The sequence below is a fragment of the Scyliorhinus torazame genome, chromosome 28 (assembly GCF_047496885.1).
Source record: "Scyliorhinus torazame isolate Kashiwa2021f chromosome 28, sScyTor2.1, whole genome shotgun sequence".
In the NCBI taxonomy this organism is placed as follows: Eukaryota; Metazoa; Chordata; class Chondrichthyes; order Carcharhiniformes; family Scyliorhinidae; genus Scyliorhinus; species Scyliorhinus torazame.
Window position 1 is genome coordinate 29863073 of NC_092734.1, and position 27818 is coordinate 29890890.

General features: G+C 48.0%; 1 protein-coding gene across 1 annotated transcript in view; it reads right to left on the bottom strand.

Annotated features, from left to right (window-relative positions):
• LOC140403638 (A disintegrin and metalloproteinase with thrombospondin motifs 14-like) overlaps positions 1 to 27818 on the bottom strand; it is a 206239-nt gene that overhangs the window by 96700 nt on the left and 81721 nt on the right. Inside the window, 1 exon segment of the mRNA XM_072491785.1 lies at positions 10927 to 11010. Within this exon segment, the coding sequence (XP_072347886.1) occupies positions 10927 to 11010 (84 nt within the window).

Consider the following 27818-nt stretch of genomic DNA (forward strand, 5'->3'; position numbering starts at 1 on the left):
AATTTCTAACTTACTGTTCAATGGCAGAGGATTTAATAGGAAATAAAGAACTGAAATATTATGCTCTTTAGTTGGTATTAATCTCTCGAGCACTATTTATGTCTCCCAACTCAAGCGTGTCAGTGCTGGAAAATCCAACACTTCTCCGTGTTGAGTATCGAGTACGAGCGCAGACCACTCCAAGACTGCATTCGCTACTACCATATACAGAGTAGAGCTAGGCTAGCACTCTGGTTTCAATACATCATTTCGTCCCCATTGTGATCACCAAGGGCTTTTTCAAGAGAGTAGGTAGGAGTATTATGGGGTTCGTCTGGGCAAATAAGACCCCGAGGGTTAGGAGAGGGTTCTTGGAACGCAACAGGGACCGAGGAGGGTTGGCTTTGCCAAACCTAGGGAGCTACTACTGGGCAGCAAACGTGGCGATGATCCGTAAGTGGGTTATGGAGGGAGAGGGGGCGGCATGGAAGAGGATGGAGATGGCGTCCTGTAAAGGAACGAGCCTGGGGGCGTTGGTAACGGCACCGCTGCCGCTCTCGCCGACAAAATACACCACAAGCCCGGTGGTGGCGGCAACACTAAGGATCTGGGGCCAGTGGAGAAGGCACTGGGGTGCAATGGGAGCATCGGTGTGGTCCCCAATCAGGGGTAACCACCGGTTTGTCCCGGGGAAGATGGACGGGGGGTTCCAAGGCTGGCATCGGGCGGGGATAAGAAGAATGATGGACCTGTTCATTGACGGGACATTTGCGAGCCTAGGGGCACTGGAGGAGAAATTTGAGTTACCCCCGGGAAATGCATTTAGATATATGCAGGTGAGGGCTTTTGTGAGGCGATAGGTGAGGGAATTTCCGTTGCTCCCGGCACAAGAAGTTCAAGACAGGGTGATCTCGGGGGTATGGGTCGGGGAGGGCAAGGTGCCGGAAATATACCAAGAGATAAAAGAAGAGGGGGAAGCGCTAGTAGAAGAATTGAAAGGTAAATGGGAGGAGGAGCTGGGGGAGGAGATTGAGGAAGGGCTATAGGCTGATGCCATGGATAGGGTTAATACCTTTTCCTCGTGTGCCAGGCTCAGTCTGATACAATTTAAGGTGGTCCACAGAGCGCATTTGACGAGGGCGAGGCTGAGTAGGTTCTTTGGGGTAGAGGATAGATGTGAAAGATGTTCAGGGAGCCTGGCGAACCATGTCCATATGTTTTGGTCATGCCCGGCATTGGAGGGGTTCTGGAGAGGTGTGGCGGGAGTAATATCCCAGGTGGTGAAAGTCCGGGTCAAGCCAAGCTGGGGACTAGCAATATTTGGAGTAGTGGATGAGCCGGGAGTGCAGGAGGCGAAAGAGGCCGGAATTCTGGCCTTTGCGTCCCTAGTAGCCCGGCGAAGGGTCTTGCTAATGTGGAAGGAGGCGAAGCCCCCTAGCCTGGAGGCCTGGATTAACGACATGGCGGGGTTCATAAAATTGGAGAGAATTAAGTTTGCTTTGAGAGGGTCTGCACAGGAGTTTTACAGGCGGTGGCAACCGTTCCTAGAATATCTCGCGGAGCGTTAGAAGAAGGTCGGTCAGCAGCAGCAGCAACCCGGGGGGGGGGAGACGAGGGGACGAGAGATTATTTGAGGTGATGGACGAGCAGGAGATGGGATGGAGGGTGGGGGGAAACGGTACGTGCGGCCAAGAGCCAGTGTATAAAGCTATGTAAATATACCATCTTGCCATGTATATATCTTGCTCAGGGAGATTTTGCGTTATTTTGTTACAAGGGGGGGGGGGGGGGGGGTGATTGTTTGTAAGGGGGAAAATTGTGTTGTTTAAAAACCTTAATCAAAAATATTTAAAAACAAAAACAAAACATCATTTCGTGCAACCAGTCTAGGCAACTTATTTTCCATTCATAAAACTATTTCAGTCCTGACTAATGACACAAGTGGTAAAAATATAAGATTTATTGCAATTCATGAAGGCGAGAATGTTGGCTTGTTCACAGGTTTCTTTCTGAAAGGACCTCTTGGAAAGCAACTGCAGTTCAAGACGCAAGGAGCAAAGACTACGTGACTCCTGATTGTGACCCCGCAGGGCCAGAAATCCCTCTGTAGCCATAGGAACAGGAGTAGGCCATTCAGCCCCTCGAGCCTGTCCCGCCATTCAATGAGATCATGGCTGATCTGTGACTTAACTCCATATACCTGCCTGTGGTGGTATGCATTCGGGGTATTACGGTACCCTGTGATGCCGAGAGGCTATTGGTGGATAGATGCCGGGTCCCAATTGGATCAGCCGCCTACTGGCGCCACCCAGTAAGGCGGAGTATAAGAGCCCGGGTTCTCCCAGCAGAATCGACGATGAGTTTCAAGGTCACCCTTACTGAGACGAGTTTCCAATTCCAGGCTTTTTTTAAAGAAAAAAAACAAATTGAATTGAATTGGGGCAGCACGGTAGCCTTGTGGATAGCACAAATGCTTCACAGCTCCAGGGTCCCAGGTTCGATTCCGGCTTGGGTCACTGTCTGTGCGGAGTCTGCACATCCTCCCTGTGTGTGCGTGGGTTTCCTCCGGGTGCTCCGGTTTCCTCCCACAGTCCAAAGATGTGCAGGTCAGGTGGATTGGCCATGATAAATTGCCCTTAGTGTCCAAGATTGCCCTTGGTGTTGGGTGGGGTTACTGGGTTATGGGGATAGAATGGAGGTGTTGACCTTGGGTAGGGTGCTCTTTCCAAGAGCCGGTGCAGACTCGATGGGCCGAATGGCCTCCTTCTGCACTGTAAATTCTATGATAATCTATGAAATTCCAGCAGCTGCCCGAGCTGCCTCTAGATCAGTGTTCTTCAAACTTTTTTTCTGGGGACCCATTTTTACCAACCAGCCAACCTTCGGTACCCAACCCGGCCGACCTGCGCGACCCACGCCGGCCGACCTGCGCGACCCACCATTTTCTCTTACCTTGTTTGCTGCTGACAAAAATGGAGGAAATGGTTTGGGGTCCCTTGGGCCCTCGCACACGCTCCTCCAATGGAACCTGTTGGATGAAGGTGAAGCCTTCTGGTGTCGGAAAGTATGGAGTCGCCATCTTTCCAAAGTTCTGAATTTTTTTCCTGTAAAGTTTTATCAAATAACCCCCCCCGAACTTGTAAAAAAAAATGGGGGAAAAAATGAGTAAAATAAATGAAAAGAATGAATAAAACCCCTCCGAACTTGTAAAAAAAATAAAATGAATAAAATAAATGAAAAAAATAACAATTAAATGAATAAAATAAATGAATAAAAACCACTACAGAACTTGTAGAACAAAAAGCTGCAACCGTTTAAAAAAATAGCGGCCACCCTGCGCATACGTGCCCGATTATCGGCGCGTCATCGTGCGCGCATGCGCAATGCGGGCAAATTTTTTTTTTTAACATGTTCGCGGCTGCTTGCAGCTGGCGTTATGAAAAGCCGGCTACTGCGCGGGGATTTGCGCGATCGGGAGCGCCGCGGACAACGGCTCCGCGACCCTCCCGACACCCGCCCGCGGCCCACCCACGGGTTGCGCCCCCAACTTTGAAGAACACTGCTCTAGATTATTAATTCAGTGACAATACCACGACACCACCATCTCTCCCTATGTATTCCTCAGGTACACCAAGGTGATATCGAAGTAGTGCGAGAGTCGGAGGAGGAAGTATTTGTTTGCAGAGAGCGACACAAACATTTTTAAGCCGGCTGACATCGTGAACACTACACCTGACCTTTAAAGGACGCGGCCGTGGTTTAATGGCACTTAGAATTTCTTTTGGGCTGGGAAACGACCCAAATCTCTGCATTTTGCTGTTAAATGCCTTTGCAGTGAGGCAAAGAAAATAACTGGTTGTCAAGATTAAAGTCTACCGCTTAGTCCAAGTCATGGTCGGTTAGGGCAGCACGGTGGCGCAGTGGGTTAGCCTTGCTGCCTCATGACACCGAGGTCCCAGGTTCGATCCTGGCTCTGGGTCACTGTCCGTGTGGAGTTTGCACATTCTCCCCGTGTTTGTGTGGGTTTCGCCCCCACAACCCAAAGATGTGCAGGGTGGGTGGATTGGCCACGCGAAATTGCCCCTTAATTTGAAAAAATGAATTGGGTACTCTAAATTTTAAAAAAATAGTCATGGTCGGTTAGCACCGATACCTTTCAAAAGCTGAGTCATTATCCAGAAGGTCTGTAGGAATCATGCCAGGTTAGATGGGATGCAAAGAACTGGAGAGCATTTGATGCTAAGCCTTGAAAATCCAACAGCCAGGTTTCCCAGCAGGCACAGGATTGTCATGTTTTTTATCACTTTGTTCTCGAGATCCAGATTCCATTAGAGAATGAGAAAGTCTCAGGAACTGCACTTCAATAGAGCGAGCATGAAAGGATTAAAATGCTAGCTACATTGCTCAATGGGGTCAGCTTATGTTTGTCCAATCAACAGGTGCCCTGGATTCACTATTCTGAGAAATGAACACTGCATTCTTTGAGAAAGGCATCAATGGAGCAGAAAATTGAATTTTAGCTTTTCTTTAGCATGCCTCGAGGCCATCAATGCCAAGTGTTGATTGAATCAGTCAATTTTCTCATTTTTAGATATGTCAAAGAGCATAATGTTCAATTTCAAATGATTTTGCATCTAAAATCAAGAATGTAACTGCTACGAAAACCCCCAACGATCACAAAAGTTTTATTCATAAGAGATTTTTCTCCCTTGTTAGGTCAGTAATTGCCGCTCAACGGTTCTGAAGTTCATGATGGACCTTTCGATGCGCAAGGCATTTATACACAACTGGGGCGGCACGGTGGCACAGTGGTTAGCACTGCTGCCTCACAGCGCCAGAGTCCTGGGTTCAATTCCGGCCTCAGGTGACTGTGTGGAGTTTGCACGTTCTCCCCGTGTCTGCGTGGGTTTCCTCCGAATGTTCCGGTATCCTCCCACAGTCCAAAGATGTGCAACTTAGGTGGATTGGCCGTGCTAATTTGCCCCTTAGTGTCCATAGGTTAGATGGGCTGACGGGGATAGGGCAGGGTACACTTTTGAAGGGTTGGTGTAGACTCGATGGGCTGAATGGCCTCCTTCTGCACTGTAGTGATTCTATGGCAAGCGATATTGAGAAAGTCTGAATTACTTTAAATTTTATTATTTTAAATCCTTGCCTCTCTAATATTTGGGGCTTGTTAAGACTATAAAAATTGCCACATACTGTGGGAATCAGAAGGAGCCAACCAGCTAAATTATATGTGCCTCATCATCACTGACAAATGCTTAATCAACAGTCTGGATGGTATCTCTTCCCACTGAATAATCCTCATCCATATTCAAATGAAGTACTAGTTTACTTTGTAGCCATTTTATTTTTTATTTGCTCCGCTTCCCAGGCTGCACTCCACCCTCAAAATCAGGTGGAGAGCGTGTGGTTGTTTTCCAGGCGTCAGACAAAGTTGTTGAATTGAGGCGTGCGATATCTACCAATAAAATTAATTCACTGCAAGCGCAACGTATGGTTGGGCCCACGTCCCCTCAATGTGACACAAAATGGAAATCCAAACTATATATATTTTTTTTAAGTGAAAATATTTTACCTCATTAAACAAGAGGTTGGAAATTCAATCAAATCTTGACAAGTAACATGAATATCAACATATTTTTAAACAATGATGTCGAGTAGGTATCGTGCAACAGTTTGGTGAATTACCAAATAATTAAGCTATGAATTGCGCAAGACAGGTAATCAACATATGGGCCGGGATTCTCCCCTACCCGGCGGGGCGGGGGGTCCCGGCGGGATGGAGTGGCGGGAACCACTCCGGTGCTGATTTCTCCGCACCTTTAGGGGCCAAGCCCTCACCTTGAGGGGCTAGGCCCGCGCCGGAGTAGTTGGCGCGCCGCCGGCCGGCGGGAAAGGCCTTTGGCGCCACGCCAGCCGGGGCCGAAAGGACTTCGCCGGCCGGCGGAAGTCCGCGCATGCACGGGAGCGTCAGCGGCTGCTGTCGTCATCCCCGCGCATGCGCAGGGCGGGGGGTGTCTCATACGCGTTGGCCATGGTGAAGGCTGTGGCCGAGGTGGAGGGAAAAGAGTGCCCCCACGGCACAGGCCCGCCCGCGGATCGGTGGGCCCCGATCGCGGGCCAGGCCACCGTGGGGGCACCCCCCCGGGGCCAGATCGCCCCCCCCCCCCTCCCCCACCCCCCAGGACCCCGGAGCCCGCTCACGCTGCCTGGTCCCGCTGGTACGGGAGATGGTTTAATTCACACCGGCAGGACCGGGATTACAGCAGCGGGACTTCGGCCCATCCCAGGCCGGAGAATCGCCGGGGGGGGGGGGGCCGCAAACCGGCGCTTCCCGCTCCCGCCGAATATCCGAGAATTCGTCAACCGGCGGGGGGCGGGATTCACGCCAGCCCTCGGCGATTCTCCGACCCGGTGGGGGGTCGGAGGATGTCGCCCATAGAGTCCACAGTCATGATCGGAATACTACATAAAGTTGATTTCAAAAGTCTACATTTAGTGACAGTACGGAGTTGAGTCATAAACGTTTTACAGCACGAAAGAGGCCCTTTGGCCAATCATGTCCACTCCAGCCATCAAGCCCCTATCCATTCTAACCCCATTTTCCTTGTATGTATGGCATTTCAAGTGCTCGTCATTAAATATTGTGGGGGTTCCTGCGTCCAGCTTTTGAGCCGGCAGGGTGACACAGTGGTTAGCACTGCTGCCTCACCGCACCAGGGACCAGGTTCGATTGCCACCTTGGATCACTGTCTTTGTGGAGTCTGCATTTTCTCCCCGTGTCTGCGTGGGTTTCTTCCGGGGCTTGTTGCTCTTATCAGCCTTAGTTTTATTAGCTCTAATTCTGTCACCTTTGCTCACAAGTTGCCAGGTATCTTTCTGATACCGCCACGTGGTTCAAGCTCAAGTACTGATTAATAATGCAGCACACCGCTTAGTAAATGTTAAATCAACGATCATTTATTATATACAGCAATAAATACTTATACAATAATACTACTTCTAGACTATTACCTACCACTAAAGGCCAATACTTAACTTTGTTGATGGCCCACCAGGTCAGGGAAACGAATGGTCTATCGAATTGGGTTTGGCCTGCGGGATTCAAAAAGGCTGGTACGGGTCGACAGTCTGGAACACCTATCTGGTAGCGATCGCTGGAGTAAGACTTACTTGTTCTTTCGTCGGAGGGTCTCGAAGGTTGCGAGTCGGAGAAGAAGGGTCGATCTGAACTTGGCCCCTATTTTTATAGTTCCCAGGGGCTTCCCACCTCTCGGGGCGGACCTTGACCCTGGTCCCAAGTTTTGGACTTGGTCCCAATCACTGGGTTCGATATGCTCCAATAATGGGGCAATTCCTTGATCTGGGGGTGGTCGTTCACCTTTCTTTGTCTCGGCCACTGCTGGCGCCGAGAGGTCTGGATCGGCTTTCAATTGCTAATTTGTAGCAATTGTTCCCAGGGATGGCAGATTAAAATGCAGATGGCTGGGTCGATGTGCTGTTAATGGTCGCAGGTATCGGTCTGGGCCGACTTCCCCAGAGCCGAATACACTGTTCTGCCTGCAGCTGTCCGTTTTGAGTCCTGTTGGCTGATTTTCTCATCAGCCTCTTTAGTGCGCCATTTTAGATCGGGGTTTGGCCAAATACTTGGGGATCAGCCATTTTAGGTGGCTACAGGCTCCGGTTTCCTCCCACAGTCCAAAGATGTGCAGGTTAGGGGGCTTGGACATGCTAAATTGCCCCTTAGGGTGAGGTTACAGTGCAGGTGATAGGGCCTAGGCAGGGTGGTCTTTCAAAAGGTCGGTGCAGACGATGGGCCGAATGGCCTCTTTCTGTACTGTAGTGATTCTATGATTCAGGCAGTGAGTTTCAAATTCCAACCACCCTCTGTGTTGAAAAGATTTTCCTCACATCCCCTCTAAATCTATAATCACTCTGCCTTTAGACTGACTTGGTTTATCTTCTATATTTGGCTGTGCATCACCCCCTACCCTATCTCCAATCCATATCCTGTCCCCCTGGCAAATTAGTAAAACCGCCCTCCCCCAAACGGCACTCGCAAAATTCCCCACAAGGATGTTAGTCTCGTTCCGGTTCAGGTGCAACCCATCCCACTCGTACAGGTCCTATCATTCCCAGAAGACCATCAGGGAACCTAGTGGGCCAGTGTGGGGATTGAATTATTGGTGGGGCAGTGGGAAACATCTTTCGGCTTTTAACAAAAAAAAATAACGATACCAGAATAAATAGCCTTAAAATAAAATTCTGCGGAAGTAAAGAAAATAATAATGATTACTGGTGAAAATTGTTGCTCAGAGGGAATAAAGTTACAATGGATATGTATGCTGTCAAAGGGGTAAGGATATTTGTGCTTAGCTATCTTTTTAGTTAACAATTAAAATTGTTATGGTAACAATCTGAACCACAAAACCTATGACAAGTTGAAAGTTTTATATTGACGATATATTTCACAGAATTACTGGCCAGCTGGAACAAAGTAAACTTCCACGGTGCTAAATTTGGAGTTCGCCAATAAAAATTGTTTAACGGACAGCAGCCGTCTGGCAGACTAAACTTATTTGAGGTATTTACAGGCACACACACAGGAATACCCCAAGGCTATTTTGTCTGTGGTCACCTTAAAATACAATTTTGCTTCAGCCTTTTAAAATAGATACATCTAAAGCTCGCAGCAAACTGTTTCCACGAGGCTCGGGTTTTAAGTGTTGTGAAGGACGCTGAAAAGAATTGAATTAGAAACCTAACTACTGAAACTACTGTAATCTGTGCGACATAAAAGTGTTTAAACGTATCATTGCTGTGAGCATTTTACTAACATTAGCATCTCACAATGTTGTGCGATTGCATATCATTTGAACCACTGCGAGCGATCCACTCGAGACTCACAAGTGTGGAAATGATTTTAGTTATGGAGGTAGCTCAAACTAGCTCGTAACTCTCGCAAGCCAGACAGCCAAGGCTGTCATCTCGAAGGCCTCCTGGGATGCAGTATCAAGACAGGGGGCCCAAAGGGATCGTTCAGGCCTGGCAACTCTCCATGGCTACGTGCACTCACTGCAGACCCTCCCATTTCATTTTCCCCATTATAAGGCTGGGGGAGGGGAGAAGAAAAGTTAGATATGCGTTCTCATAAACCCCCTTTAAATGTGGAACAGTAGAGTGTTTACAACTATATCCCACAAGTATCGTTCTCTCCCAATAAACGACCCACTCTACAGTATTCTACACAACATGGCCATTTGACCGATTTTATACTAGACTGTCCATTTGGGATCAGTGGGAAAACCATTGGGGCTGTTTAGCACAGGGCTAAATCGCTGGCTTTGACCCTGGTCCCAAGTGATTGGACTTGGTCCCAATCACTGGGTTCGATAAGGCAGGCAAGCAGCACAGTTCAATTCCCGTAACAGCCTCCCCGAACAGGTGCCGGAATGTGGCAACTAGGGGCTTTTCACAGTAACTTCATTGAAGCCTACTTGTGACAATAAGTGAGTTTCATTTCATTTAATTTCAACTAGAAATGGGACTGAGGGCGTGCGGATTATTTATCTATTGGGTGTAGGGTTTCGGACTATTTTGCTTACAATCAGCACAGCAGCGGTGACAGGCAAATGAATATCAAGCAAAAGTTTTTTGGTGGACCAATTTTAAAATTATACAACGAAAAATGGATCTTCAGTGTTTTTTTTTTAAAAAATTTAGAGTACCCAATTATTTTTTTCCCAATTAAGGGGTATTTAGCGCGGCCAATCCACCTTCCCTGCACATCTTTGGGTTGTGGGGGCGAAACCCACGCAGACACGGGGAGAATGTGCAAACTCCACACGGACAGTGACCCAGAGCTCGGATCGAACCTGGGACCTCGGCGCCGTGAGGCAGCAGGGCTAACCCACTGCACCACCGTGCTGCCCTATCGTCAGTGTGAAGATATAACTCTTGGGCAGATGCCACCAGGAGTTTGCTTTGTTTCGCATTTTGGGTGAGATTGTTGTTTGCAATTTACTTTTTTCCCCCCTTAAAAAATAATGAATTGATTATTTGAATGTGTGGTTCAACATTGGTATCTAACAGTCTGGTTTTGCATATTGTTTAGCTTTATCAATGGCATATACGCAGTTTAAAAACAACCCGGGACTTAAAAGTTGGTGCCATCAAAAGTGACCGTGGAGCTGTTAAAGAATATTGGAACAACTCAACTAGTTCTCCAATGCCCTCGGGGAAGAAACCCTGGGACTACACCAACGTGGTGGACTCAGGAATGCCCTCGGAAGTTTCCTCACGTGCCAGAATATCAAAACCTCTGCAAAATCCACTACCAGCATCTGAGCGCAACTAGGGAGAGACGATAAACGCAGACCGTGCCACATCCCAAGGATTATGCCCCACGCGTCTCCTCCTGCATTTCTTTACAGAATCCCGACAGTGTAGGAGGCCATTCAGCCCATCGTGTCCGCACCGACCCTCTGGAAGAGCATCCCACTCCCCCTGGCCCATCCACGTAACCCCACCTAACCCAAACATCCCAGGACACTAAGGGGCCAAACCTGCACATTTTCGGATTATCTCATGCTGGTATCATATAATTTTTATTCCTTTCTCCCTCATGAACTTATCTAGTTTCCCTTTAAATGTACGATCACCATCCATTTTCCTCATCTATTCCTGATGGAAACATGTTCCACATCATTACCATTCCGTTGGTAATGTTTGCCCTGGATTCACTCCTGTATTTCCTCGTGACCATCTTATATTTTGTGACTTCCACTTTTGACTTCACGGGATATTGGAATTTCCCAACAGCACATTATAATTCATTCAAAAAAAATCGGCCATCTGTTTTGGTAAATAAATAATTAACAGCTCCATTTAACGTCCAGCAATTAGCAACTTGGGGAACAGCACCTGTTGACACTGACTCACCTGTCGGTAGCCTACCATAATCATTCTGACCAAAACCATGTTGATGTGCGTACCCAATGATTCATCATGGTAGATTTCGTCAACCTGTAACAACAAAACCAAATGGTCTCAAGCTCAAGTATGTTGAAGTAAATGTGCTCCTGCTGGACAAGTTACTGCACAGAGGTGATTCCTGATGCATTCCATCCTTTGCCACAGATCTTCTCTGTTTACTCAAGCAGTCAGCATTGGAAAAATCAAAACGGGAACACGGGACAATGTCAGTTTTAACACCCAGCTAATAAAATTGCAGAACGTTGGGGGGCCAATGAGGCACAGTGATTAGCATTGCTGCATCACTGCTCCAGGGTCCTGGGTTCAATTCTGGCCTCAGGTAACTGGGGGGAGTTTGCACTTTCTCCCCGTGTCTGCGTGGGTTTCCTCCGGGTGCTCCGGTTTCCTCCCAAAGTCCAAAGATGGCTTGGCCATGCTAAAATTGCCCTTCTTGTCCAAAAAGGTTAGGTAGGGTTACTGGGATAGGGTGGAGATGTGGGCTTAAATAGGTTGCTCTTTCCAAGGGCCGGTGCAGACTCGGTGGGCCGAATGGTCTCCTTCTGCACTGTAAATTCTATGAAATGCCTAATTTTGAAACTTGGCGAACGATTTTATGAACAGGTTATTAATAAAGCTGTTTTTAAAAACGTATTTATGAATTGGAGATCTGTGGGAATTTATTTTTGTATTTCCTAAGTTGTGATTCATAGTCATCTATAAAAGTGACATCAGATGAAATTACTCTCAATTCAGATGACATCTAGTGGCAAACTTCAATCCTACCACGATATTACTGGTCAATACACCTGGAATTCTAAATTAAATGATCAACTCATTCACTTCTGACCCCCAAATGTCACTAATTGTATCAACCACTAACAAGAAAAGCAAAAGAAAAAAAATCACTAATGAAACCAATCCTAAAATAGAACATAATTAATTTAAGTCCTCAAAATTAGTCATAAAGGATCGAGTACAATGCACCAAAACAGGAACTTCGGACAAATTGCCTTAAAATTTCTCATTATGTCTATGCACCCGTTTGAGTTTAATGGAATAAATGTCTCCACAAATGTCTCTTCAGGGCAGCACGGTAGCACAAGCGGCTAGCACTATGGCTTCACAGCACCAGGGTCCCAGGTTCGATTCCCCGCTGGGTCACTGTCTGTGCGGAGTCTGCACGTTCTCCCCGTGTCTGCGTGGGGTTCCTGCGGGTGCTCCGGTTTCCTCCCACAGTCCAAAGACGTGCAGGTTAGGTGGATTGGCCATGATAAACTGCCCTTTGTGTCCAAAAAGGTTAGGAGAGGTTATTGGGTTACGGGGACAGGGTGGAAGTGAGGGCTTAAGTGGGGCGGTGCAGACTCGATGGGCCAAATGGCCTCCTTCAGCACTGTATGTTCTATGTTAACTCCATGTTAAATGAATTTTGGGTTGAGCCAAATAATCCGATTTTAAAAAGGTGTAATCAATGCATCACTGTGCAATGTGCCCCACTTGGGATTCATACAGCTCTAAGCAGGTATTTGCTTCCTGTGGCACACTTAACACAAAAAGCAAACACAAATATTAGCAGGAGGGTAAACAGTGACTTTAGCAAGGTGCCACCAACAAATAGCTCAGTCCCATGAACACTTCAGTCCTCTTTTGTCTCAAAGGAGACCATCTCAGATGAGATGAGAGTGACTGCCCTTGACATCAAGGCCGTATTGACTGAGTGCGGCATCAAGGAGCCCTACAAACACTGGAGCCAATGGGAATCAGGGGGAAAGCTCTCCGCTGGTTGGAGTCATACCTGGCACAAAGGAAGATGGTTGTGAGGTGGTTGGAAGTCAATCATCTCAGCTCCAGGACATCACTGCAGGAGTTCCTCAGGATAGTGTCTGAGGTCCAACCATCTTCAGCTGCTTCATCAATGACCTCCCTTCCATCAAAAGGTCAGAAGAGAGGACGTTCACTGATGACTGCACAATGTTCAGCACCATTCACGACCCCTCAGATAATGAAGCAGTTCAAGTCCAAATGCAGCAAGACCTGGACAATATCCAGGCTTGGGCTGACAAGTGGCAAGTGCCAGGCAATGACCATCTCCGACAAGATCTAAGTATCGCCCCTTGACATTCAATGGCATGACCAATGCTAAATCCCCCACAATCAATATCATGGAGGTTACCATTGATCAGAAACTGAACTGGGCCAACTATATTAATACTGTGGCTATCAGAGCAGGTCAAATGCTAGGAGTCCTATGGCCAGTAACTCACCTCCTGACCTCTCAAAATTCTGTCCACCATCTACAAGGCACAAGTCAGGAGTGTACAGGAATGCTCTCCGCTTGCCTGGATGAGTGCAGCTCTAACAACACTCAAGAAGCTCAACACCATCCAGGATAAAGCAGCCCCGCTTGATTGCTCCCCCTTCCACAAACATTCAATCCCTCCACCACCAATGAACAGTGGCAGCCGTATGTACCATCTACAGAATAGAACCTGGGACCCTGTGAAGCCACCGTGCTAACCACTGTGCTACCGTGCCGGCCAATATTATTACACAGGGCAGCACGGTAGCACAGTGGTTAGCACTGTGGCTTCACAGCGCCAGGGTCCCAGGTGTGATTCCCCAATGGGTCACTGTCTGTGTGGAGTCTGCACGTTCTCCCAGTGTGTGCGTGGGTTTCCTCCGGATGCTCCGGTTTCCTCCCACAGTCCAAAGACGTGCAGGTTAGGTGGATTGGCCATGAGAAATTGCCCTTAGTGGCCAAAAAGGTTAGGAGGGGTTATTGGGTTATGGGGAGAGGGTGGAAGTGAGGGCTTAAGTGGGGCGGTGCAGACTCGATGGGCCGAATGGCCTCCTTCTGCACTGTATGTTCTATGTAATATTGTACTGAGCGAGTCCAATGATAGTTGTTGCTCTGGTAGTCACTTGCTGAGAAATAAAGCAGCTTGACAATTTAAATCTCGCCTTCTCTTATCAAATGCTCCCTCATTCCATTTTCAAGAAACGCTTGGTACAAAAATGCAGTTATAAATAGCCAAGTCCATCGTTAAAATATCATGGACACCCACAGAAAATAATCCAAAAGGTCAATAGAATGCTGGCCTTTACATCCAGAAGACGAGAACACAAGGGCTAGAAGTTATGCGCAAGCTATACAAAGCCCTGGTTAGACCACATCTGGGCCAGAGGTTTAGGCTCCCCCACTGACCTTGGCCGGCAGATCTCCAAGGCGTGACATCCTCCGGAGCGAGAAACAGAAGTCGCGCCTGCAGCTATTTCATGCTCATTTGGTGTGAAATGGCTGCGGGGCGTTCGGGATCGGCGGGAACGTGTTTCCGCCGACTCTTCAAATGGCGGGAAGCAGGGTCCCACCATCTGGAAAATTCAGGCCTGGAGTCAGTGAGCAGCTCTGGGCACCACACTTTTAGAAATATATCCTGGCCTTTTGAGAACAGGTTGATACCTGGACTCTAATGGTTAAATTGCAACGGGGAGTTTCTTCGGGTAATATTTCCCGAAATTTAGAAGTACTCTGGGCCTAATTTAAAAATTCAAGCCAATCCTTTCAGTATTAAAATTACAAACCACTGTTACACTTAAAGCATGATAGAAGCTTGGAACTTTCTTCTGCAAAAAGCAACTGACGTCAGATCAATTGTTCATTTTCAATCGTGAGATCGGTGAGATCTTTGTGAACTAAAGGTCCGGGGAATAAGGCACACTTTTGGAGTTTAATCGCAAATCAGCAGTCTCACTGAATGGGCAGATCAAATGGCAAAGTGGTCTACTCCTGTTTTTGCATTCTAACTTAGATCACGCACGGATATTACTCCGACATCATAGAACCAAAGGATTCCTACAGTGCAGAAAGAGGCAATTTGGCCAATCGGGTGTTCACCGACCCACTGATTAAACTGTTACAGGAGGTAAATATTGGGCCGTATGGACAGATATTTCAATGTAAAATGTTCAGACTGCTAATGACTAATACTGCTGTATTCATGGAAATATCAAGACGCTAACCTTGTAACAGTCGAAAGCTTTTTAAAGCGTCGGTGAAGATCCACTTAACAGAGAGCAGTGCAAATGTCATCCTGAATGTCTCGCAATTCTTTGTGCCACATTCTGCCTGGACAACTGCCTGCGTTGGACACCATCCGAAAATGTAATTCAAAGTGCTAACTTCGGTAGGTGAATGAAATGAATGAAAATCTCTTATTGTCACAAGTAGGCTTCAAATGAAGTTACTGTGAAAAGCCCCCTAGTCGCCACATTCCGGCACCTGTTCGGGGAGGCTGGGAATTGAACCGTGCTGCTGGCCTGCCTGGGTCGTCTTTAAAAGCCAGCGATTTAGCCCAGTGTGCTAAACCAGTGTTACCCATAAAAAGATAGAAGAAATATCTTTTTCTGATAGGAACTAACTCCTGGGTAACTGTTTTGTGCACCCTGGCCAGTTGGCCCAAAAGGAATTCCCCTTCCCTCCATATCCATAACTCGCAGCCCGCCCCTCCCCCCATTCCCCAACCCCGCTGGCCTGCACTGTTCCTTGGTTTCCAACTGCTCACTTGACTTAAGGGCCTGACCCAACTCTCCCTATCCCGATCTCCAAACCCCTATCCCGATCTCCAAACCCTTATCCCGATCTCCAAACCCCTATCCCGATCTCCAAACCCCTATCCCGATCTCCAAACCCCTATCCCGATCTCCAACCCTCCCCCACCCCAACCTCCCACCCGACTTCTCCAAACCCTCCCCAACCTGGGCTACAACCCCTCCCACCCACCCCCACCCCCGCCCCCCCCCACCCCATTCACCCGATCTCCAATTGCCCCACCTGCCCCCACCCATCCACTCTGAACTCCAACCCCCCCCAACCCCGATCTCCAAACCTTCCCACGCCACTCCCCCCCCCCCCCAACCCCGAGCCACCCAAATCCTATCCACTTACCTTCTCCCTGCCCTGTCAATTTCACTGGGCCCTTTAAATTTACCTGCTTTCTGGCACACAGTGCAGTGAAGATAGTGTGGTCGCCTTCAATTCATCAGAGCTGCGCTGCACTGATGCCTGCAAGAGGTCTTTCGATGTAGGCCCCCAAGCAGCTTTGGCAATTGGAGGTTTCAGCGCAATTTTCTAGACCAGTTAAGTATGCATTAAATCCTTCTAATTCCTGCGCTCGTCGGAGGTTATGGCCCAATGTTTAATGTCAAGGAATGTATTGAGCAACCTTTGTGCTGATGCTTTACATTTATGCATACACACCAGAATCAGCACTGCCATGAACGTCAAAGTCACCATCGCTCTCTCTGCATCCCCTGCTTAAAATGTTTCACCACCATCTCCTCTCCAACCATCTATGCACAGGAAAGCAACTGCTCCACAGGGACAATTTGAAAAATTCATAATATTCCAAAGACTTCCCCTCAGGACTACTTTCCTCATGAACTTGACTTCCTGCTTAGTACATTAACGTCCCCTCCACCTCTCATGTGAATGCTTATTTTCTGCATTACAACAGCAATATTGTCACATCACAGCCTACAGGGACCAAGGGCGTAATTTTTAGCACGATAAATTAACGGTTATTTAAAACTAGTTTTTATACGATAGCTCAACTTAGCAATGAAAGTCGCCATAGTCCCAGATGACCATAGGCTGCTTTCCCCTTTTGAGGGAGAGAGAGAGCTGACTGGCGGTGATTTAACCTGAGGGTCACCACACCTCAGGTGAGGGGCAAGCATGGTGGCACAAGTGGCTAGCACTATGGCTTCATAGTGCCAGGGTCCCAGGTTCAATTCCCCTCTGGGTCACTGTCTGTGCGGAGTTTGCACGTTCTCCCCGTGTCTGCATGGGTTTCCTCCGGGTGCTCCGGTTTCCTCCCACAGTCCAAAGATGTGCAGGTTAGGTGGATTGGCCGTGCTAAATTGCCCTTAGTGTCCAAAAGGTTAGGAGGGGTTATTGGGTTACGGGGATAGGGTGGAGGTGTTCACCTTGGATAGGGTGCTCTTTCCAAGACCCGGTGCAGACTCGATGGGCCGAATGGCCTCCTTCTGCACTGTAAATTCTATGATTCTACGATAGGGCAAAAGTGGGTTGGTGCAGACTCGATGGGCGAATGGCCTCCTTATGCACTGTATGTTCTATGTTCTAAGATCGATTAACCTTCATGAGTAACTGAGCCGGGACGGGAGATCGGTTAGCTCAATTGACCAGGAGGCCGGTTCATGATGTGACAACATAACACTGATGGGAGATTGGACAAAAGAGCCACAGCTGTAATTCTATTGGCTAGGGGGGGGCAACTGAGCAGAATTAACATGAAATCTACCTTGATGCTCTCAGACATTTCTTTAACTTTTTGTTTTGAAAGAGACAGAGAAAATAGACACAGGTTCATTACCTCTTAAATGAAAAGTCACACAAAACAACTTCATTGCGCTTGGGAATGAAGACAATTGAACACAAGAGCGCCAACTTTAAGTCACGGGTTCCCATTGAGCCCTCTGCTGCGCAAACATCTTGAGCAGTCGGATTAAAGAGGCAAATCTCTCCTCCGCTCCTGAACGGTGAAATCCGTCTCCCTTAGCTGTGCGTATAGTTCAATCAAAAGAAATATTGCCTTAATCTGTGAAAACAGTTCTTGCCGCTTTAGCGGCTTCGTACAGAGTGGACGTGTTGACACTGGAAGGGATTCAATAGCTGTTGAAAGACGCGGGAAGCCACTAATATAGAACAATAAACTGACTGGTGGCGAAAAAATAAATATACCCACTCTGACATCAGCAGAGGACAAAGCTACCATTCAGAAATCCCATTCGCAGGCCTGCACTGAACAGATCAATCTCCCGGCAGCGTGGAGTCTCCAGCAATGCATCCTCTTTAATTGTGGCATACACAGTGACAGGGAAGGTAACTTTTGTGTTTTCCATTGCGTGATCCGCAAGAATATCGATTTACCTGCTGGGCTAGCCTGTTGACCAAGTAGCCAATATGCAAGGCATATTGAAGTCGTACTCGGAGAATTCTAAACACAACCAAGGACTAAAAGAGAGTCCTGGATGAAGAAAAAGCACTCCTATTGCGAGGGAAAGCTTCCAACAGGCTGCACTGCTCACTGGTGCAATCGGAGGCCCTTCAGGGGATCAGGGTCTGTTACTGTTAAAGGGAAAAATTCTTCTCTGTGGGGCAGAGGACCACAAAAAACTATTTCAACGACGCAGTTATTTAGAATCATCTTCTTCAATAGCTTTACTTGGGCAGTTATCGTTTCGACATTTAGCATCGTATTCATAATAAAAGTACAGATTCTAAAAGCAAGGTGCTGAACTGTTAAAAGGGAAAGTTTCAGCTCCTACAGTCAAACACCACAGTTTGACTGTAGGAGCAGAGTTGATTTCCCAACTAAGAAGTTGTGTGTTAAAGGTAGCTTTTGAAATGAAATCAAATTCCAATAAACCCATAATTAGCTCGGCGAAAGGCATTATTGCTGGCCTAGAATTTCGATATTTAAGTAAAGCGCCACTGGAATGTGGTGCTTGGACGAGGTTTGTGTTGCTCCTGAATCAATGGCATTATTCTTATTTTTCTCTGTTTTCGGACAAGTGTTCAAGAGTTAGTCAAAATGAATGGGTGGAGGACTGTGGGAGGGCTGATGTGCGACTGGCCACCGACAGCTAGTGTGGCAGGTACCTGTAAAATGACCCCTACAATATGCATTCTGAAGGCTCCACAGTAATAGCACCAGTTTGAACCCCCAGTCTTAGAATCACGGAATCCCTATAGTGCAGAAGGAGATCATTCAGCCCATCGAGTCTGCACCATCCTTTGAAAGCGCACCTACCTAGGCCCACTCCCCCGCAATCCCACCTAACCGTTGGACACCAATTTAGCATGGCCAAACCGGTTTAGCTCTCTTGGCTACACAGCTGATTCGTGATGCAGAGCGAGGACAACAGCGTGGGTTCAATTCCTGTACCGGCTGATGTTATTCATGAAGGCCCTGCCTTCTCGATCTTGCCCCTCGCCTGGAGGTGTGGTGGTCCTCAAGTTAAATCACCATCAGACTGTTCTCCCCCTCAAAAGGAGAAAGCAGCCTATGGTCATCTGGGGCTAAGGCGAGTTGGCCTTCACCTTCCATCTTTGGTCTTGCAATGGTGGCCAACTACACCAAGGCAGCAGTGGAGATATAATTTATCTTCGTATCCAATGTCCCAGGAAGAGAGAAAACAGTCAAGTGTCCCATACCCAATGGCATCCATTGCACTTGCATGATTTTAGGGCAGCACGGTAGCATTGTGGATAGCTCAATTGCTTCACAGCTCCAGGGTCGCAGGTTCGATTCCGGCTTGGGTCACTGTCTGTGCGGAGTCTGCACATTCTCCCCGTGTGTGCGTGGGTTTCCTCCGGGTGCTCCGGTTTCCTCCCACAGTCCAAAGATGTGCAGGTTAGGTGGATTGGCCATGCTAAATTGTCCTAAGTGCCCAAAATTGCCCTTAGTGTTGGGTGGAGTTACTGGGTTATGGGGATGGGGTGGAGATGTGGACCTTGGGTAGGGTGCTCTTTCCAAGAGCCGGTGCAGACTTGATGGGCCAAATGGCCTCCTTCTGCACTATAAATTCTATGAAAATTCTATGATGACCAGGTCAGCTGAATCCGAAAGTTGAAATTGCAGTAGTGACTGTGGAGTGTTACTCTTTTGAGAGTCAATTCTGCAAATCAAATATTTATTGAATTATAAAAACATACTTCAATCGTGTCATTTAAATTTAGTGTTGAGTTGAACATGGCATAAGTTCAGCTAGCTATTCCAATCCCTACAGGGAGAATGGACAAGTGAAACCTTTATTGAAGTAACACATCTGTTCTAATGAGATTAGCTCCAATATCAAAGATATAATCTGCAGCTCTTACCTAAAAACCTATGGCATGACTACAACAAAACTACACTTCTGTCAAAAAAAATGAGCATCCTAAGTAGAGTTTGTACACAAATGAGGTTTTCTGTGTCCAAGATCCAGAATTATTTTTATTAATACAATAATGACTACATGTTAATTGACGATGTTTCAGGCCAACAGGAAATAATTCTTCATGTAAGCTGTAATTCACAAGATGCCAAATATCTCTTGGCAAAGCAGCCAGCAGAAAGGATCTCCAAAAGTTATGAGGAAATGCCCCCAATTCTAAACGAGTATTTCAATCTAACTTTGATAAATGCAGAAACAAAGGCGGCTTGGGGCAAGCGATGAGGGAACCAAGAAGACAGGCGGAGACGTACTTGACCTCATCCACCATCTAGCATGTCGTAAATGCATCTGTTCATGACAGCATTGGTGTGAATTGCCCCTGCACAGTCCTTTTTAGGCAAAGCCCTGGCTTCGCATTGAGAATATCCCATCATTGTGTTGTGTGGCATTACCACCCTGCTAAATGAGATTGACTTCAAACAGATCTAGTAGCTCAAAACGGAGTATCCACCAGCAGCACCTCATGGTAGAATGCCTCACTCTGCCATCACCATCAACCCTGGTTCAATGTAGAGTGCAAGAGTAGCAGCAGGCATATCTGGATGTGCAGTACCAACCTGGTTAAGCTACAACCCAGGACTGTTTGCATGCCAAGCACCGCGAGTAGTATCAATTCCACAACAACGGAATAGATCGAAGCTCTGCAGCTGTGCCACATCCAGCCGTGAATGATGATAGACAATTATAAAACTCACGAGAGGAGACTCCACAAATATCCCCACCCTCCGGGAGCACAGCACACCATTGCAAAAGACAAGGATGAAGCATTTCCAACAATTTTCAGCCAGAGATGCAGAGTGGATGATCAGCAGTGAGGCGGTGGTGTAGTGGTTTTGTCACTGGGCTAGTAAACCAGAGACCCACAGTAATGCTCTGGGGAGCCGGGTTCGAATCCCGCCACTGCAGATGGTGAAGTTTTGAATTCAATAAAAATCAGGAATTAAAAGTCTAATCATGACCATGAAACCAGTGTCGATTGTCGTAAAAACCCATCTGGTTCACTAATGTCCTTTAGAGAAGGAAATCTACTGTCCTTACCTGGTCTGGCCTACATGTGATTCGAGACATACAGAGCAATGCGGCTGACTCTTAACTGCCCCCTGAAGGGCAATTAGGGATGGGCAATAATTGCTGGCCCAGCCTGCAATGCCCACGTCCCATGAACGAATTAAAAAAAGTAACAGAAGGGTTGGGGTCAGTGTCATCAAGTGGCACTTAACTCAGCAATAAACTCCTCGCTGCCGATCAGTTTGGGTTCCGCCTGGACCAGTCAGTTCCTGACCTCATTACAGCCTTGGTCCAAACATGTCCAAACCACAAGTGATGAGCTGAGAGTGACTGCCCTTGACACCAAGGCATTTGACTAAGTCTGGCATCAAGGTGACCTAGCAAAACTGGAGTCAATGGGAATCAGGAGGAAAGCTCTCTACTGTTTGGAATCAAAGAGGGCTGTGGTTATCGGAGGCCACTCAACTCGGATCCAAGACATCGCTGCAGGAGATGCTCGTCCCAACCACGATCCGTTGTTTCATCAGTGACCTTCTTTCCATTAGAAGGTCAAAAGTCTGGATGCTTCTTGGTCATTGCACAATGTTGAGCCCCATTCATGGCTCCGCAGCCCATGTCCATTGCAGCATGACCTGGACAACATTCAGGCTTGAGTTGATAAGTGGCAAGTAACAATCACGCCACATAAATCTCAGGCAATGACTACCTCCAACAAGAGAGAATCTAGCCTTCTCCCCGTGGCATTCAATGGCATTGCCATCGCGGAATCTCTGTCAGGGGTAGTGGCACAGTTGCAATGTTACCATTCTAGTAATCCAGAGGCCCAGGCTAATGATCTGAGGACACGGGTTCGAATCCCGCCACAGCAGCTTTGATGAGTTTAAATTCATTTAATAAATCTAGGATTAGAAAGCTAATCTCAGTAATAGTCACCATGAAACCATTGCCAAACACACCTGGTTCATTAATGCCCTTTAGGGAAAGAAATCTGTGCATCCTTACCTGGTCTGGCCTACACCTTGACTCCAGACCCTCAACGATGTGGTTCAAAGCTCCCTAAAATGCTGAGCAAGACCCGCAGTTGTGTCAAACTGCTACAGGAATGAAACCAGACAGATGAAATGAAAATGAAAATCGCTTATTGTCACAAGTAGGCTTCAAATGAAGTTATTGTGAAAAGCCCCTAGTCGCCACACTCCGGCGCCTGTTCGGGGAATCGAACCGTGCTGCTGGCTTGCCGTGGTCTGCTTTCAAAGCCAGCGATTTAGCCCTGTGATAAACAGCCCCTTCTCACCTCAGCACCAGAGACGACAGGACAGAGCCACAAGGAGTGACGGCACAGTGGTACGTAGTTGAGAGCGACTTGCTCGGTGAACTCTCAACATCAACTCTGGCCGCCCACGTCTCGTGGAGTGGGAAAACATGAGCAAGGAAACTTGGCCAGGGTCACTCAGCTCCCGGCCTCATGGACAGAAGAGCTGAACTCAAGAGGTGAGAAGAATGACTGCCCTTGACATCAAAGCAGCATTTTACTGAGTGCGGCATCAAAGGCTTAGCAAAACAGAGGATAATGGGGAAAAAACTCTCCACTGGTTGGAGTCATACCTAGCACAAAGGAAAATGGTTGTATTTGTTAGATGCCAATCATCTCGGTCCCAGGATATCGCTGTGGGAGTTCCTCAGGATTGTGTCCTAGGCCCAACTATCTTCAGCCATTTGAGAAATGACTTTTCCTCAATCATAAGGGATGTTCTCTGATGATTACATAATGTTCTGTACCAGTCCCAAATACTCTGATACCAAAGCAGTTTGTGCCTACATGCAACAAGACCTGGGCAATGTTCAGGCTTGGGCAGATAAGTGGCAAATAACATTAGAAAAAGAGGTCACGGATATAGGTTGAGAGGCGGTAGATTTAGAACTGAGATGAGGAGGAACTACTCGCAGGGGGTGGTAAATTTGTGGAACTCACTGCCCAATAGTGCTGTGGAATCGGAGTCATTAAGTGATGGATTAAAGGGATATGGGGAACAGGTGGGGAGGTGGCTTTGAGACCAGCCATGATCTGATTGGATGGTGGAGCAGGCTCAAAGGACTGGATTGCCGACTTCTGCTCCTAATGACCGCACGGCATCATCAGGCAAAGCGAAGGGTGGAGGGGTTTGCCTCCTCATCAACTCCTCCTGGTGCTTGGGTGTGGCGACTCTGGCGACCTACTGCTCCCCGGACCTGGAATACCTGACCGTGAAGTGCCGCCCATATTATCTTCCACGTGAGTTAACTTCAGCCATTATCACAGCGGTCTACATCCCACCCCAGGCAGTAGTGAGGAAGGCGCTGGACGAACTATACACAGTAATAAACAACTACAAAACAGAACACCCGGAGGCCTTGTTCATCGTGGCCGGAGACTTCAACAAGGCCAACCTCAAGAGTGCACTGCCAAAATTCCACCAGCACCTCTCCTGTCCCACCAGAGGCGACAACACTCTTGACCACTGCTACTCGAAAATCAAGGGCGCCTACCGTTCCATCCCCCGACCGCACTTTGGGAAATCAGACCATAAGACGGTGCTCCTTCTCCCGGCATACAAGCAGAAACTCAAGCGGGAGAATCCAGCTAAGAAGGTCGTGCAGTGCTGGTCCGAGGAGACAGAAGAGCTCTTACGTGACTGCTTAGAGACAGTGGACTGGTCCATATTTAAGAACTCAGCAACCAACTTAAATGAGTATGCCACCACCGTCACAGACTTCATCAGCAAATGTGTGGACGACTGCGTGCCAAAGAAAGCAGTACGTGCGTTCCCCAACCGGAAACCATGGCTCAATCGCGAGATTGACTCCCTACTGAAGGACAGATCTGAGGCGTTCAAGGCAGACGACCCTGACCTATACAAGAAATCCAGGTACGACCTCCGCAAAGCCATCCGGAATGCCAAGAGAGAATATCAGACCAAGCTAGAGTCACAGACAGACTCTCGGCGGTTGTGGCAAGGACTAAACAACATAACGGGCTACAAAGCGAAGCCGAACATTATCTCTGGCAGCAGCGCACCCCTCCCCGATAAACTCAATGCATTCTATGCTCGGTTCGAGCAGGTAACCAACAATCCGCTGGCGAGTGCCCCAGCATCCCAAATTCACCCATACCCACCATCACAGCTTCCAAAGTCAGATCGGCCTTCCTGAAAGTGAACCCTCGGAAGGCGACGGGCCCAGACGGCATCCCTGGTCGTGCACTCAGAGCCTGCGCGGACCAGCTGGCAGAGGTATTCACGGACATCTTTAACCTGTCACTACTCCACTCCGAGGTCCTCACCTGCTTCAAGAAGACCACCATCATACCGGTACCAAAGAAGAACCAGGCAACGTGCCTCAATGACTTAATGGGTAGCACGGTAGCATTGTGGATAGCACAATTGCTTCACAGCTCCAGGGTCCCAGGTTCGATTCCCCGCTGGGTCACTGTCTGTGCGGAGTCTGCACATCCTCCCCGTGTGTGCGTGGGTTTCCTCCAGGTGCTCCGGTTTCCTCCCACAGTCCAAAGATGTGCAGGTTAGGTGGATTGGCCATGATAAATTGCCCTTAGTGTCCAAAATTGCCCTTAGTGTTGGCTGGGGTTACTGGGTTATGGGGATAGGGTGGAGGTGTTGGCCTTGGGTAGGGTGCTCTTTCCAAGAGTCGGTGCAGACCCGATGGGCCGAATGGCCTCCTTCTGCACTGTAAATTCTATGATAATCTATGACTACCGACCAGTGGCCCTGACTTCAGTCGTAATGAAGTGCTTCGAGAGGTTGATCATGAAGCGCATCACCTCCATACTCCCAGAATGCCTTGATCCACTGCAATTCGCATACCGCTGCAACCGGTCCACATCAGACATCATTTCCCTGGCCCTACACTCATCCCTAGAGCATCTCGAAAACAAGGACTCCTACATTAGACTCCTATTTATTGACTACAGCTCCGCCTTCAACACCATAATCCCAGCCAAGCTCATATCAAAGCTCCAAAACCTAGGACTTGGCTACCCACTCTGCAACTGGATCCTCGATTTTCTGACCAACAGATCACAATCAGTAAGAATGAACAACATCACCTCCTCCACAATAGTCCTCAACACCGGCGCCCCGCAAGGCTGCGTACTTAGCCCCCTACTCTACTCCCTGTACACACACAACTGCGTGGCAAAACTTGGTTCCAACTCCATCTACATGTTTGCTGACGATACGACCATAGTGGGCCGGATCTCGAATAACGATGAGTCCGAATACAGGAGGGAGATAGAGAACCTAGTGGAGTGGTGTAGCGACAACAATTTCTCCCTCAATGCCAGCAAAACTAAAGAGCTGGTAATTGACTTCAGGAAGCAAAGTACTGTACACACCCCTGTCAGCATCAACGGGGCCGAGGTGGAGATGGTTAGCAGTTTCAAATTCCTAGGGGTGCACATCTCCAAAAATCTGTCCTGGTCCACCCACGTCGACGCTACCACCAAGAAAGCACAACAGCACCTATACTTCCTCAGGAAACTAAGGAAATTCGGCATGTCCACACTGACTCTTACCAACTTTTACAGATGCACCATAGAAAGCATCCTATCAGGCTGCATCACAGCCTGGTATGGCAACTGCTCGGCCCAGGACCGCAAGAAACTTCAGAGAGTCGTGAACACCGCCCAGTCCATCACACAAACCTGCCTCCCATCCATTGACTCCATCTACACCTCCCACTGCCTGGGGAAAGCGGGCAGTATAATAAAAGATCCCTCCCACCCGGCTTACTCACTCTTCCAACTTCTTCCATCGGGCAGGAGATACAGAAGTCTGAGAACACGCACGAACAGACTCAAAAACAGCTTCTTCCCCACTGTCACCAGACTCCTGAATGACCCTCTTATGGACTGATTTCATTAACACTACGCCCTGTATGCTTCATCCGATGCCAGTGCTTATGTAGTTACATTGTATATGTTGTGTTGCCCTATTATGTATTTTCTTTTATTCCCTTTTCTTCTCATGTACTTAATGATCTGTTGAGCTGCTCGCAGAAAAATACTTTTCACTGTACCTCGGTACACGTGACAATAAACAAATCCAATCCAATCCAATCTCCTATGTTCCTATGTACACCACATAAATGCCAGGCAATAATCATCTCTGGTCACCAACAAGAGAGAATCTAACCATCGCCCCCTTAAGGTTGCAATGGCATTGTCATCATTCAATCCTTCACCATCAACAATAGAGGGGTTACTATTGGCCAGAAACGTAATTTGACCAGGCATGTTAATACTGTAGCGACAAGTTCAGATCTGCAGCAAGTAACTCATCTCCCGCCTCCCCAAAGCCTGTCCACCATCTATGCGTGATGAAATGCTCTCCACTTGCCTGGATGATTGCAGCTCCAACAACACTCAAGAAGTTTGATGCCTTTTACGACAAAGTTGTCCATTTGATTGGCACCCTAGCCACCACGCTAATCATTAATTCGCTCCACCACCGACACACACCGACTGTAGTGCGTACCAACTATAAAATGCACTGCAACAGTCTATCGTGGCTCCTTCAACAGCGCCTTCCAACCCTCGACCGCTATCGCGCAAAACGAGCACAGGGGGTGCATTGGAACCACCCCCTGCATGTTTCCATCTAAGTCACGCACCATCCTGACTCAGAACGAGACGCTGTTCCTCCGCTGTCGCTGGGTCAAAATCCCTGCGACTCCCTCCCTCGCAGTACTGATGGTGTACCTACACCACAGGAACTACAGCAGTTCAAGGCGGATCACCATTACCTTCTCACAGGGAAATAGCAACGGGTGATAAATACTGGCCTGGCCAGCAACATTCTCAGCCCATGAATGAATTAAAAAGTGGCACCGGCTACAGTGAAGCATTCAGCCTGTGCGGCACCTCGGAGCGTCAGCCTGGTTTATGGGTTCAAATTTCTGCAGTGGAATTGAATCCATCGCCTTCTGACTCAGCCCGGTTTTACTTTTGTATTTGATTCTTGGTATTACGTACCCTTGCCATTAAACACTTACATGTAATCCATTCACTTTTGTCGTACTAATGAGGGTAGCACAATGGGTAACACTGTTGCTTCACAGCGCCAGGGACCCGGGTTTGATTCCTGGCTTGGGTCACTGTCTGTGAGGAGTCTGCACGTCCTCCCCGTGTCTGTGTGGGTTTCCTCCGGGTGCTCCGGTTTCCTCCCACAGTCCAAAGGCGTGCAGGTCAGGTGGATTGGCCGTGCTAAATTGCTCCTTGGTGTCCAACAAAGAATTTTAGATGGGGTTACTGGGATAGGGCGGATGTGTGGGCTTAAGTAGGTTGCTCTTTCCAGGGGCTGGTGCAGACTCGACGGGCCAAATGGCCTCCTTCTGCACTGTAAATTCGATGATCAAAATGCTACTTCGCTTCAGGCATAAAATTCAGATCAGTTTAAGGGAAAAAGATTAAGAATCCTGCAGTAAGTCCACCCAGCCAAATCTGTTTGCACCCTCATTTACAGTTCTTGGCATAGACAGACATTGCTTGCGCCAGAGTCAAGTGTTATTTACACATGGTTCAGATGCAATTTGAAGATTGGCAACACTGACAAAAATCATTTTTGTTGACACAGCAAAAGAACAGCCGACTGACAGGCTGTGGTAACAGATGCCTCAGACAGCTAAGCTCTTCATCAATAGATCAATGCTGATAGAATTGAATGCTGGCACAGTTGAAACTGGGCTGGTTTAGCACACTGGGCTAAATAGCTGGCTCTTAAAGCAGACCAAGGCAGGCCAGCAGCACGGTTCAATTCCCGTACCAGCCTCCCCGAACAGGC